The sequence below is a fragment of the Vipera berus genome (genome assembly GCF_964194415.1).
Source record: "Vipera berus genome assembly, chromosome: 13".
Lineage (NCBI taxonomy): Eukaryota > Metazoa > Chordata > Lepidosauria > Squamata > Viperidae > Vipera > Vipera berus.
This window is the reverse complement of record NC_138216.1, coordinates 3,642,470-3,656,672: the sequence shown is the minus strand read 5'-3', so window position 1 is coordinate 3,656,672 and position 14,203 is coordinate 3,642,470. Positions and strand designations below refer to the sequence as shown.

Here is a 14,203-nt window from a genome sequence, read left to right as displayed (position 1 = left end):
TCTTTATCGTTCCCCACCTATAGACAGACTCTTGCCAAATTAAAGCAAAGTACTTACTTATCCTCCGAGGTCTTCTAAGGAGGGGCTGACGACCCTCTCCCTCCCAACCAAGCTATTTAAACTTTGCTGTCTCTTGGCCCTCTGGAACGCAGCCCCTCTATCATAAAGTGGCGCCAGGTGCGGTGGACCACAAATTCTATCACCACAACCCACAACCGTTACGGGAAGGTTGGGAACTGTGGCACCAGTTTTCAGGCTGTGGAGGTGAGGATGATGGGAGGGGAATCTTCCCAACCTGTGGAGAATTTGGTTTCAAACCTGGTGGCTTCAAATTCCTCCTCCTTCTCATGGATCCTCCTGTCAATGTCTGCTTTGACTTGGGCCAGCTCCAGCTGAATGCGGATCAGCTTGCTCTCTTCCACCTGTCAGCAAACAGATAGGCAGAACCATGGCCTCAGTTTCCCCAGACAGGAATCCCAGGGCTCTTTTCATGTGGTGAGGTAACCTTTTGCATTGCCTTGAGCGTCTGAACCTTTGGGCCCGCTTCTCTGAGACAAGGATGCATGGATGACAAAGAAGAGCCAGAATGACTAAACGAACGCAAGATGCTAACATGTTCAACATTACCTCCAGGGAAGACTCAGCTTCTTCCAGGGCCACCTGAAGCTCGTCTTTCTCAATTTCCAACTTCTTTTTCATCTTCTGCAGCTCATGGACACTTCTTCCTCCCTCACCCAACTGGTCAATGAGATCCTTAATTTCCTCTGAGTGAAAAAAAGATGAACGGATAGATGAGACTTATTCCAGCTGACCAGCTTGTTGGAAGCCAGCTGAGAAGCTTACAAACAGCAACCATGTCACCTTAGGACACGACAACCATCCTCAGTACATGCTGGTTACCAAGCCAGCCCAAATTTTCATCATGACAGCCGGGGATGCTGTGATGGCCGTAAGTGGGAGGACTGATTGTAAATCATTTTTTCCAATGCCGTTGGGCTGTATGTTGAGGACTACCTGAACTCACCCTGAAGAGTCTTGTTTTCCTTCTTCACGGATTCCAGCTGCTCCAGAGCTTCCTCGTAGGCCGTCTTGAGCTTGAAGTTCTCCGTCATGTACATGCGACATTCCTTCTGGGAATTGTCCACCTCCAATTGAAGCTCCTCACATTTCTGCTGCCATTCAGACAGCATCTTGTCGAAGGCCCGTTGCTTCTTATCCAGGACTGCGCAGGCCGCGTTGGCCTGGGAAGGAGAAGAAGACAAGCATCACGCACCCCACCTCTGATCCACTCGCTTCTACTCCGAGCCTCGTCGCTAGGTCTTCATAATTGCGATGGGAAGATCTTTTCGAGGTGGGCAGTTTTTCTAACAAGGAATCAACCTTACCCTCTTTGGTACTGATGTTGAATTTGGCTGGATAGTTTATCGATAAGAAGGGTGCCTACAATTTGTGGCTAACGGTTTAAGCTTGGTGACTTGGTTTTAGGTAATAGGATAAGGTTACTCGTCCTATTAAATGAAGAGGTGGGCAATCGTAGCCTTCGGAATCCATGTTTTGCTGTTTCTAGACCTCTCTCCAAAGTCACATCTCCAAGACTGCACAACAATTCCAGTTGTTGTTGTTCCCATTCTGTTTTAAACAAACCACGCTCTCAAAACAGCCTATTAAACCCTCCAGGAGAGGAAATCCATTTAGGTGGCTTCCCCACCGTCCAAGGTCAGAAAGATCTAACGATCAGCCTACTTGCGATTGTAGGATAGCTTTGGTTACCCTGGATATCCTCGTTTACTCATTTCCACCCATTTCTTTGCTGAGCTCACCCATGATGATAAACCTTATCTGGTTTCTTTGGCGTTGCCATGCCGCAATTGCGCAAACCCGGTCAGTTGAGGCTCGGGGCCAAGAAGAGACCTTCACCCCCCCAGGGAACATCAATTTAGACCTTGTTATTTGACCTTTTCAAGATCCAAAGTTAGATCCTCCACTTCCATCTGGAGTTTCTGCTTGTACTTCTCCATGCTGGCTACCCGAGCTTGTGCAGTTTCGGCCACTTCCTCTGCCTCCTGAAGACGGGCAGTCAGTTTTCTCCTGCAAGAAGACCCCAAGACAAGAAAAGATGTGTCAGATAAGAGATGAGTCTTACATCAACAACGATAGCCTTCCAGATGTCACCAAACTTCTCAGAATCCCACAACGGCTTGCTAGGCGCTCCAGACCTACAGCTTCGCACTACCATCCTACTCACTTAGTTTCCTCCAGCTCCTCTGTTCTCTGAATAGCATCGGTTTCGTATTTGGTCCTCCAGGTTGTAACTTCAGTGTTGAGCTTGGAGACCAACCGTTGGAGCTCGGCTTTGCCGGTTTGCTCTTCCTCCAGCTGCTCCTTGATCAAATCCAGGTCATGCTTGGTGTTGGCCAGACTGACCACCGCAGCACTGCGGGCCTATGGATGCACCAAAGTTGTATCCGATTAATGTATTTCCCCCAAATTTCCTTTTCTTTGAGTATAGTTTCTTTTGTAAAAACCCTCAGGCCCAACCAGATGAAAATCATAAAGAGGGACTTTTTAAAAAAAATAATTATCAGAAAAGAGCAAAGCTTTTTGGATAGCTAATTTTTGAATTCCTGGCAGATTTTGACCATCCTCCTAAAAGCCAAAGTCTGTTGTGGGTTTTTGTTTTGCAGGAGATGTCCCCAAAATTATGCTATTGCTTTTTTTAGGGCAACCAATTTCTCCTACGGCATCCTGAAGAAGGTTCTCCAGAATGTTGGGATCTGTGGCCAAAACCCAAGTGAGGAACATCAACACAAGGGGGGGGCGGTCTTTGCCTGCTCTGAGTCGCAACCCTCAGAACCAGATGAATTTGGAGCTCCCTTTTTATTGGTCTCTGGGCTTGGTTTCCACTATTTGGATTTTAATAAGCAGATGGACCCATCTCTCCAAGAACTTGCCTTGGACTCTTCATCCAGCTGTCGCTTGAAGTCGTCCACTTGGGAAGTGAGGGATGTCTTCACCCGAAGGACTTGATTGAGCCGCGACTGACTTTCTTCATGCTCCCGGCTCAGATCGTTGTTCTCAGCTGCAGGGGAAGGGTTAAAAGAGGAAGGAGGAGGGGAACTGGGTAATTGATTGATTGATTTTGCCACCCATCTGACCGATGACTAGTTGGCTGATGCTCACTCAAGTCATTTACGTTCTTTTATACAGTCATTGAGGCCACCTGGAGGGTTATCTGTGTTGTCAGGATTCTAAGGAAGGCTCCCCACCCATTTGCACCCCTCAGGTGACCCTGATGACACAGGTGGCCTCAAGGACCCTCTAAAAGAATGCAAATGACCAGCTGTCTGCAAGGAATAGACATCCTTCCACTCCCCACCATCTAGTCAGAGCTGAAGAAGCTTCTTGGATGAGATGCAAAACGTCTTCAATGGAAAACAAGAAAGTCCAGCTGCCTCTTGAAAAAAGCACCTTTGGGACAACCCTGACTTGGTTGACCGAGAATCTCCATAGACGTTTGATAACTCAGTAAAATGAAACAAAATAAAAGAGTGGGACTTTGGGGATCGCCCAAGGAAGCTAACCTTGGAGTCTGTTCCTGACGGCGTTGATTTCTGCTTGATTCCTTTCCATCTCAGCCACTCGGGCGTTGGCTTCAGACAGGTTGTCCTCTAATCTGCGGACGTGAGACTCGGCGTTAATCTGTGAAGATATGGAGAAGAAGGCCACTTCAGAACAATCCAGATTACCTTCTTACAGCTCAACAAAGCAACTGCAATCCATAGAATTGGCATCTGCTAAAAGGAGCTAATAGTTGATTCCAGTGGTGGGATTCAAATAGGTGAACAACCGGTTCTCCGTGTGGATGCCGTTTCCGGAAGTCCAATCTGGGCCTGGGCAACAAAAAATTAGCTACCGGTTCTGCCGAACTGGTGCAAACTGGTTGAATTCCACCACTGATTGATCCAGTACTTGTTAGTGCCCACACCCCGGAAACAAAGAAAGACACATTGAGGTTCCTTTAAGCAATTTCCCTTATTGTTCCTCACCTATAGACAGAATCTTGCCAAGTAGTAACAAGAAGTAACTACTTGCTTCATTAAATATATACTCAGAAGTTCTAGGGAAAGAGCTGACTTGAGCTTCTTCCTCCCAACCAGACTATCTAAACATCCAGCCCCTCCCTTCTGGGAATCCAGACCACATTCCACCACAGTCCTGCATCCAGTAGCTCAATCCATCAGAGGCGTCAGTAAAGATCTACTTATGTTCCTGATTTTGCCTCTTCAACCATGGCAAATAACTAGGACCGACAAAGAGAAGATGCCGGTTGGGGATCCGGTCATGAGGTTGGGGCTTCGCAGCCTTGCACGATTCATTCTATTCTCTTTTTTTCATTCAATCTTACCTTGGATTTCTGGATATTTTCCATGCTGCTGCTGAGATCGTCAATCTCGGCCTTCATGACCTGCTTGTCTTTCTCCAACTTGGATTTGACCCTTTGTAGGTTCTCGAGATGTTCCGTCATCTCGGCCATGGCGTCGGTGTGCTTCTTGCGCAGGGTGGAAGCGGTGGCCTCGCTCTGCAAGGCGGCTTCTTCCAGTTCTCGCCGAAGTTTAAGCAGCTCGGCTTCCCGCTTGCGGTTTTGCTCAATCTGGGCGCAGAGGAGAGAGCGTGAGGGGATACGTGAGAGTCCCCATCCCTTTGAAATAATCAACCCAGCTTTGATGTGGCGTCCCCAACACGGTCTGGCACAGCGTTACTTCCAGCACTTGAAAACCATACAAGAGAGAGGTGGCTGGGTGTCCTGTGGAGGATTTATTCTTTGGAGACTTAGTTTCCTGGCATGTAAAATGGGCACAGCTCATGGTTACCTGAGCTGTGGTAGCTCCTCCAGCTTCCTCAAGTCTGTCGGTGAGTTCTTCCAGTTCCCGGGACAGATCATTGCGTTGCTTCTCAATCTAAAAGGAAGTAATTAATTTTATTTTATTAAATGTTTATGCTGCTCATCTCCCCTAGCAGCCGTATGTGGGAGACTGTAATAGAAAGTGTAGAATTTTAGCTCTTTTCTCTTTCTTTCTTTCTTTCTTTCTTTCTTTCTTTCTTTCTTTCTTTCTTTCTTTCTTTCTTTCTTTCTTTCTTTTTCTTTCTTTCTCTCTCTCTCTTTCTTCTTTCTTTTTCTTTTTCTTCCTCCCTCCCTTTTCTTTCTTTTTCTTTCTCTCTCTCTCCCTCCCTCTTTCTTTCCCTCCCTCCCTTCCTCCCTCCTTTCCTTCTTTCTTTCTCTCTCTCTCCTTTCTTTCTTTCTCCCTCCCTCCCTCTTTCTTTCTTTCCCTCCCTCCCTCCCTCCCTCCCTCCCTCTCTTTCCTTCCTTCCTTCCTTCCTTCCTTCCTTCCTTCCTTCCTTCCTTCCTTCCTTCCATCCATCCATCCATCCATCCATCCATCCATCCATCCATCACCGTCTGGAACCGAATTGGCCAGTTCTTTGACAACGGAGAAATAGATTTACCTTCGCCCTGATGGACCGTTCTGCTTCCAGCTCTTCTTCCAACTCTTCAATTCGAGCCTATTAGAAGCAAAAAAAGTACCATGAAATAGGAAGCAATATTGTTGAGATAGGGTTGCTAAGAGACCCTTTAAAGCAGCCACCGCATACCCCAGTTAGGGAGCTAAGACCCACCAAAAATTGCATGCCTTCCTGCCTTCTTGGTGAGGGGGAAAGCTACACCAGACCATATGAAGCTGCCCCTGGAAATGGTGAAGGACCATACAAGACTCCAGATAATCTACTAAATGTTTTCTTTCATGGTCAAAATCAACTCCGTCCCTTGGCAAACTTACTCTGGAAGCCCTGAGGAACTGAGCTGACTTATGATAGTTTGTGGAAGTTTTGTAATCTTAAGATGTCCTCTTAAAGTAGCCAAATCTGGATGAGACTTAGGGACAAGATACTATTTAGGGACACGATACTATTAGCTAAAGATGATTATGGAAAAAGGTGGTGCGGAACGAGACAAATCATGCCCGTCTTGTCTTTCTCTCCCCTACCTGGTGTTCCTTCAATTTTCTCTGAAGGGTGGAATTCAGAGCCTGCTCATCTTCCAACTTGGAGTTGACAGAATTGATCTCTAAGTCTCGCCTGGAAGAGAAGGTGCATCAAGCTTATTCAAAGACTGTGGATGTGTAGTTCAACCATCATATTAAAGCTTGCGCTCAGGTTAACCAACCATGACTGGAATGTTCCCACAAAGTGCTGTCCTCCAACAAATAAGCTAAGGTTAGTTTTTACAGCCTGCTGAGCCACAAAATGCATATCCACCCATCCCTTTTAGCTTCGCTTGTGCGGACGCATCCAGAAAACAGTAGTAATCCAGACCAGACTTCCCAATAGAATAATAACAAAGTTGGAAGGGACCTTGTAGGTCATCTTGTCCAACCCCCTGCTCAAGCAGAAGACCTTATACCAGGGGTAGGCAACCTTGGCCCCTTCATGACTCGTGGACTTCAACTCCCAGAATTCCTGAGCCAGCATGACTCAGCTTGGAAACCTCTCCCTTTCCCCTCAGCATGGCTGGCTCAGGAATTCTGGGAGTTGAAGTCCATGAGTCATGAAGGGGCCAAAGTATCCCCCATGCTGGCTGAGGAATTCTGGGAGTTGAAGTCCACAAGTCATGAAGGGGTCATAGTTCCCGCATTGCTGGCTCAGGAATTCTGGGAGTTGAAGTCCACGAGTCATGAAGGGGCCATAGTTCCCGCATTGCTGGCTCAGGAATTCTGGGAGTTGAAGTCCACAAATCATGAAGGGGCCATAGTTCCCGCATTGCTGGCTCAGGAATTCTGGGAGTTGAAGTCCACGAGTCATAAAAGAGCCAAGGTTGCCTACCCCTGCCCTATATCATTTCTGACAAGTGGCTGTCTAGTATCCTCCAGGAGTGTCGGACTAATTTCCCAGAATACTCCAGACATTAACCCTATCTGTGCTGGCCCAGCCCAGTGGTTTTTTTTTTGTTTTTACAAGCCAACGGTTCATGGGAAAGGAGAACCTTGCCACTTACTTCTTCACCACCTCTTCCAAATCTAACTTAGACCTCTCCATTTCGTTCAGGTTTTCGATGGTCATCTTCAAGTCACCCTCCGCTTTGCGACGAGCTTTCTCCACCTCAGCACGGATTTTCTTCTCCTGTTCCCAGTTGTCCTCCATCTGGTCAAGACAAGCCAAGGAATCAAAAATGGAAACCTTTACCCATGCCACCAAGGAAACGTACAACTATACCAAAAAATCACCACGGTGCAAAAAAAAAAAAAAAAGGTACTGAGGTCCTAGAAAGTGTGCAGAGAAGAGCAGCAAAGATGATAAGAAGATTTGGAGAATAAACCATATAATTGTGAATGGTTAAGGGAACTAGGTACGTCTAGTTTAATGAAGAGCAGGATGAGGGGGTGATAGGATAGCAGTCTTCCAAGGGGCTGCCCCAGAGACGAGGGGGGTCCCCTTATTTTCCAAAGCACCCGAAGGCAGAACAAGAAGCAACGGATGGAAACTAACCAAGGAGAGAAGCAACCTGGAACTAAGGAGAAAGTTTCTATCAATGAGAACAATTAATCAGTGGATCGGCTTGCCTTCAGAAGTTGTGGGTGTTCCCAACACTAGAGGTATTTAAGAAGAGGTTGTCCAGGATAGAATGAGGACTCCTGCCTTGGGCCCCAGGGGGTTGGACTAGAAGACCTCCCGGGTCCCTTGCCAGTCCTAAAGGCCACTGCAACCTCCCCATCAAAAGCCCTTGGTTGAAAATCTGCTCCAACCTCTACAGAAGGAAAAGTCAGGGCTGACCTCGTGTATCTGAGTGCTGAGCTTGCTGTTGGTTTTCGTCAGGTTGTTCACTTTGTCTTCCTCTGCTTGAAGGTCGTCAAGGGTTTTCTGCAAAGGAGGAGAAGCATCGTGAGGAGAAGATGCCAGGGTGCAGAAACAGCGCAAGGGAAAGCCATAGATGCCCCTTTACCACCATTGAAATGACCGCCACATCCCAAAAGGTGACCAAGAAAACTGCAAGGACAAACAATGTCAGGGGTCCTCAACCCTGGCAACTTTAAGACTGGTGGACTTCAACTCCCAGAATTCCTCAGCCAGCTTTGCTGGGAGTTGTAGTCCACAAGACTTGTAGTCCACAAGACTTATGTCTTGTGGAGTTGTAGTCCACAAGACTTAAAGTCGCCAAGGTTGAGGACCCTTGCTCTATGTTATCAAAGCTGGAGCAGGGATGGGACATTATACAAGGACTTTTCAACTTACAACTTACAAGTTGCAATGGCACTTTGACAGTGACTTACGACAAGTCCACACATTAGTGACTATTGCAGCATCCCCAGGGTCACGCAATCAAAATTCGGGCGTCGGCAATCTGGCATGTATTCACGAAGGTTGCAGCTTGTTGGGGGTCACGTGACCCCCACTTGCAGTTTTCCTGGCTTGTGACCAGCCAAAATCAACGGTCAAAGCCCTATTTGCTTAACAACCAGGGGATTCGTTTAATGCCCCTGGCGCGAAAAGGTCGTAAAATCAGGCCTGCCCCGTTCAATAATTGCATCCCTTAGTCCCAATTGTGGTTGTAAGTCGAGGAGACTCTGTACGGTGTCTTTGCACAGAGTAAATCTTTGCCTTGGCCACAAGGCGAGGTTCTGATCCATAAAAATCCATACAACGAACCTAGACCTTATGGGAGTCAACGAAAAGAGGTGTACACCTTCTCACCTGGTGTAGCTCGTCCAGTGCCCTTTTCGCCTTTTGGAGTTTGGCCACCGTGTCATCTCGGGCTTGCAGGTCGCCAGTCAAGGTCCGCACTCTGTGATCAAGAGCCTTGGAAGAAGCAAGAGAGATGCCTACAGAACAACCAGGTCATTTCCCTCAGCAGATGACCAAGCTAAGAGACAAAGTTGGGATCGTTTTCTCTCTACTGGACTTTATCCTTCCTTTATCCAGAAGAAAAGGAAGGAAGGAAGGAAGGAGAGGGGGAGGGAAGGAAGGAAGGAAGGAGAAGGGGGTGGAAAAAAGGGAAGGAAGGAAGAGGAAGAGGGAGGAAGGAAGGAAAGAAGGAAGGGGATAGGGAGGGAGGGAAGGAGGAAGGAAGGAAGGAAAAGAGGAAGGAAGGAAAGGAAGCAAGAGAGGGAGGAAGGAAGGAAAGAAGGAAGGGGATAGGGAGGGAGGGAAGGAGGAAGGAAGGAAAAGAGGAAGGAAGGAAGGAAAGGAAGCAAGAGAGGGAGGAAGGAAGGAAAGAAGGAAGGGGATAGGAAGGGAGGGAAGGAGGAAGGAAGGAAAAGAGGAAGGAAGGAAAGGAAGCAAGAGAGGGAGGAAGGAAGGAAAGAAGGAAGAGGATAGGGAGGGAGGGAAGGAGGAAGGAAGGAAAAGAGGAAGGAAGGAAGGAAAGGAAGCAAGAGAGGGAGGAAGGAAGGAAAGAAGGAAGGGGATAGAGAGGGAGGGAAGGAGGAAGGAAGGAAAAGAGGAAGGAAGGAAGGAAAGGAAGCAAGAGAGGGAGGAAGGAAGGAAAGAAGGAAGAGGATAGGGAGGGAGGGAAGGAGGAAGGAAGGAAAAGAGGAAGGAAGGAAAGGAAGCAAGAGAGGGAGGAAGGAAGGAAAGAAGGAAGAGGATAGGGAGGGAGGGAAGGAGGAAGGAAGGAAAAGAGGAAGGAAGGAAAGGAAGCAAGAGAGGGAGGAAGGAAGGAAAGAAGGAAGAGGATAGGGAGGGAGGGAAGGAGGAAGGAAGGAAAAGAGGAAGGAAGGAAAGGAAGCAAGAGAGGGAGGAAGGAAGGAAAGAAGGAAGGGGATAGAGAGGGAGGGAAGGAGGAAGGAAGGAAAAGAGGAAGGAAGGAAGGAAAGGAAGCAAGAGAGGGAGGAAGGAAGGAAAGAAGGAAGAGGATAGGGAGGGAGGGAAGGAGGAAGGAAGGAAAAGAGGAAGGAAGGAAAGGAAGCAAGAGAGGGAGGAAGGAAGGAAAGAAGGAAGGGGATAGGGAGGGAGGGAGGAAGAAAGGAAGGAAGGAAAGGAAGAAGATAGGGAGAAAGGAAGGAGGGAAAGGGAAGGATGGAAGAAGACACAGTCTGATCCATCTAATATACGAATAAGACGTGGCAAGGGTGACTTCTTCGGGCAATTCTCAATTCCAGAACCCACAAAGAACAACCCGAGAGATGTCTTGAAAGAGCCACCACCAAAGGACAAAACGCTTACTTGTTTCTCCTTTTCAGTCTTGGCCAACGTGGTCTCCAACCCCTCGAGGTCTCGCTTGAGGTCGTTGAGTTCTGCTTCCAACTTGCGCTTGCTGGCACTCAAGGAGGCAGCCGAGCTTTCCTCCTCCTCCAGGCGTTCCTTCATGTCAGAAATCTGGCTCTCCAGGTCCATCTTGGCCTTCATCATTTGAGTGAGGCGCTCTTCCGCATCCATCAGGTTTTCTTGTTCCTGAAAGAGGAGGAGGGAATATTGGAGTTCTCTTTGTTGTTCTTACTGACTGACCCTCTACAGGAGATAGCAGCGATGGCTACCGGCCTCACTGGCTTCGGGGGAAAAAAAAGGATTGGGTGAGTTGATGGAACTCAGCAAATGGAAGATTTGTAACTCGGGGTTGAACTGTGGATTCCTACATGCTCTCTAAACTTGGTTGTTTTCTTACAGATGTTTCATTACCCAACTGGATAACACTTCTAGCACTGACGCTGTTATCTAGTTGAGTAATGAAACATCTGCAAGAAAACCACCAAGCTCAGAGAGCACCATGGATCCCACAGACCTCCTCCTCCTCCCTCCATCCTGCAAACCTCACTCGCTTCTAGTACTGATGATGTCACCTAGTTGAGTAATGAAACATCTGCAAGAAACCCACCAACCTCAAGAGCACCAAGGACTCCACAGAATTGATGGAACTCACAGAGATCAGTGGCTATTACCCTTAATAGCATAAACATGGTTGTGCCCTCAATGGCAACCATTCTGTGAAAATGCCTACCATCCCAAAAATCTCTAACCCTAACCCACTCCTCAACATCTCCTGCAAAGCTTGAGATGGCCCTCAAGCTAATGGAAGTTGTGCATCTTTCCTCAAGGATGAATTCAGTAGACTCACAGCCTGCAGTTGGATGGTCAAATCATTCTTCTCTTGGCTAAGGGTAGCCAACTTCTCCTCCAACTCCTTGATGCGGTCCACCATAGCTTGAGTCTTGGACATGGCGTCCCTCAGCTCTTCCTCCTTTGCTTTCATCTCCTCCTCTTGGCGGGCTACGTTCAGCAGAGGTTTCACCTATAGGTGGGAATCAAAGTAGAAGATAAAGCCCGCTGGCTATCTCTAAACATAGTTATGTTGCGTAGGTCTCCACCACTTTTCCACCACGAGGCTCAAGGACTGGAATTGTGCTTGAGGCAGTAATCGACTGGATCCACCCAAAATATCACTTCTACCCCATGTCCCTTCTTGTTGAATAAACAGGTGGAAAACATCTCTCCTGGCTGCTTATTGTCCAAAGTCATCCCTTGACTAAAAACAACAGCTCTCATTTTGTTTTGATACAATCCCGAAGCCTTGGGTGGTGACCCCCTCTCTCGTTTTCACTACCGCCTCACCTTATTGTATAGTTTCCACCATCCCCAAAAACGCATCTGTAAGAACTTGCGAACGTTCCTCTGGATCAGTGTCAGGCCCACCCTGGTTAAAAAAAAAAGAAAAGAAAGACAAACTAAAGTTAGGAAAGAAGAAAACATGCTTCTCCAATAGCCTCGTGAACTTAGATCTCTGTATTTCTGGCTGCAGGAAATTCTAAAGCCTAAAAGAGCGGTTTCTCAAAAGCTGGGGCATAAATACGTCTGCTGGAAATAAACCAGAAGAAGACAACCTATTTGACATAGGTAAGCAGACTGGGAATTCCCAGAGCGTGTCACGAATCTTTTATTGCAAAGTTCTCATTCGGATAACAGGTCTGATAGAATGTTGAACTCAATGTAATGCATCGTTCATTCATTCATTCATTCATTCATTCATTCATTCATTCATTCATTCATTCATAATAACAGATTAATAAAGTTGGAAGGGACCTTGGAGGTCTTTTAGTCCAACTCCCTATTCAGGCAATAGACCCTCTACCATTTCAAACAAATAGTTGACCAATCTCTTTTTAAACATCTCCAGTGATGAAGCACCCACAACTTCTGGAGGCAAGGCGTTTCACTAATTGATGTCAGGACATTTCTCCTCATCTCTAGGTTGATTAGTTTGCGTCCGCTGCTTCTTGTTCTGCCTTCAGGTGCTTTGGAGAATAGGTTGACTTTGATATCCCTTTGGATATTGGAACACTGCTATTATGTCAGTTCTCCATCCGTCCGTCCATCCAATCCTTTCTGAAGGGAAAGAAGGGAAAATGTACTTCCTTACCTTCTCTCCAGCATCTTCTTAAACTCAATTCTCATTAGGAAACCGCGTGTGCGGCTCTGTAACATTGTCATGATCTTCGCCAAACGATCATCCCTCATGTCTTCCAACTTGGCCAAGATTCCAGCGCGGAAGAAGACCTGTGAAAGTAATGGACCTATGTATACAAGTCCATTCACAAGATCAAGCCAGAAGAACCAGCCTCTAAACTTTTCTGGGTCCGTGAAGGTTGAAAGATGAGAAGAGAGAGATCCGTTCCAAACTAACTAGCAATGAAATGCTGCTGCTTGCTGGACTTTCATCACAATTATGTTTTCTTGCTGTCTATTCTAATTTCTCCCCCCCCCCCCAATGAAATGAGACACTGTTCTTGGTACCTTAGTATGTCCAATTTTGTACTCATTTTCCCCAAGGTCAAGAGATCCCAGAACAAGTTCGGAGGCTTTCTTGTTGTCCACAAACCCTTGAGGAATGACGTTGGGATTCAGCAGCTGATATCTGACATCCAAGAAGACAAAAACAGACATTGGTTGGTCTTGCTGAGACTTTGGGAACACAAGGTCCCAACACACCCAGAGAATGATGGAGGAAAGGGTCAACCTCATTACCTTTGTTTGAACTCAGGGTACTGCAGTCTGTTGGGGAAACCTTTCCGGCAGATACGGATACCTTCCAAGACACCGTTGCAGGCCAACTGATGCATGATCAGATGAGGGTCCACCACGCCTGTAGAGACACAAAGCAGGATGACCATGTTTCCACAACCTTCACAAGAAGTTCTGCAAGGCAATGATTGACATGGAATTTGCTCCTCAAGCTTTCTACAGCTTGGTGAACAAGGTGGAAACAATCTCGCCCTTTCTATCTGGATCTTGACTTAGATTCTCTCGTCTTTGTGAGTGTTGTCTGCTTGTTCTGGAATCCAATTTTCCACTGCCCTTACCATAGGTGCAATCTGGTATACACTATGCTGAAGCATACCTTGTTTAATCATGATTGACTGACTCAGGCATCTTAGCTAACGTCTTGCACATCACACCAAGCCTAAACGTGGTTTCTAATCTCAAGGGCTGGCTAAAGCCAAACTATCAATCTCACCTCATGGTAAGCCATAAGGAGTTCGGTTGGAGTGTGAAGGGGACCCTAACTTTCATAGTTTGCGAACTGTGCTTCATGGCTTCATTCTCACAGAATCCAAGTAAATCAAGTCAAGTAAATCAAGGCATAGTTAAATATGATATATAAGTATTGGCCTCTGGATCTTTTGATCCTTTATTAGCACCGGAATCAATTCTTCTCTTTTCTCCAGTTTGGCCATACAGCTAAGGTATAGCAGAGGTCATCTTTTGGTATTGCTGTCGGTAGAGCTGTGAAAAACTTAGGATTCGGTTCCAGAAAGTTGCTTTCAATTCTGTGGGATTGAGAGCAAACCCATCTATCCGCAGCCCTTCAAAGCACCCATGTCTTTCCTTAAGTCAGCCAGCTGCACTTAGGGTATTTCCCCAAAAGAAAAATGGACTTTGCTTGTTTAAGAGATGACAAGTGATGACTTTGACTCCCATACCGGATTGCTTGAACTCATTGGGCACAATGCAGCGGACAAAATGAGGGGAGGTGCTGTGCAGAGTAGCCATCAGCTTGTTGAGTTGCTCCTGAAACACACGGAGAAGGAAGGAAAGTGTTAGGAAGATGGATTAATCGATATCCACGGGACTTAGCTGGGAAGCAGTTGTAACAACTACACTGGTGCAAGCAAGCCGATGGACGCATTGAGAAGGCATGGAATGTTCCTCGTAAGATATG

The 14,203-nt window shown here is 46.9% G+C and overlaps 1 protein-coding gene across 1 annotated transcript in view; it reads right to left on the bottom strand.

The window, feature by feature from the left end:
• Positions 1-14,203, bottom strand: part of MYH16 (myosin heavy chain 16) — a 29,951-nt gene that overhangs the window by 6,381 nt on the left and 9,367 nt on the right. The window contains exons 16-36 of the mRNA XM_081338031.1: positions 13,965-14,052; positions 13,009-13,126; positions 12,778-12,898; positions 12,404-12,540; positions 11,599-11,680; positions 11,105-11,278; positions 10,216-10,443; positions 8,746-8,850; positions 7,828-7,914; positions 7,052-7,197; positions 6,045-6,135; positions 5,506-5,562; positions 4,872-4,958; positions 4,406-4,651; positions 3,582-3,699; positions 2,952-3,079; positions 2,246-2,442; positions 1,956-2,088; positions 1,025-1,241; positions 628-764; positions 319-422 (exon numbers count right to left, since the gene is read on the bottom strand). Of these exons, the coding sequence (XP_081194157.1) occupies positions 319-422; positions 628-764; positions 1,025-1,241; positions 1,956-2,088; positions 2,246-2,442; positions 2,952-3,079; positions 3,582-3,699; positions 4,406-4,651; positions 4,872-4,958; positions 5,506-5,562; positions 6,045-6,135; positions 7,052-7,197; positions 7,828-7,914; positions 8,746-8,850; positions 10,216-10,443; positions 11,105-11,278; positions 11,599-11,680; positions 12,404-12,540; positions 12,778-12,898; positions 13,009-13,126; positions 13,965-14,052 (2,801 nt within the window). The remainder of the gene's footprint in view (positions 1-318; positions 423-627; positions 765-1,024; positions 1,242-1,955; positions 2,089-2,245; positions 2,443-2,951; positions 3,080-3,581; positions 3,700-4,405; positions 4,652-4,871; positions 4,959-5,505; positions 5,563-6,044; positions 6,136-7,051; positions 7,198-7,827; positions 7,915-8,745; positions 8,851-10,215; positions 10,444-11,104; positions 11,279-11,598; positions 11,681-12,403; positions 12,541-12,777; positions 12,899-13,008; positions 13,127-13,964; positions 14,053-14,203) is intronic.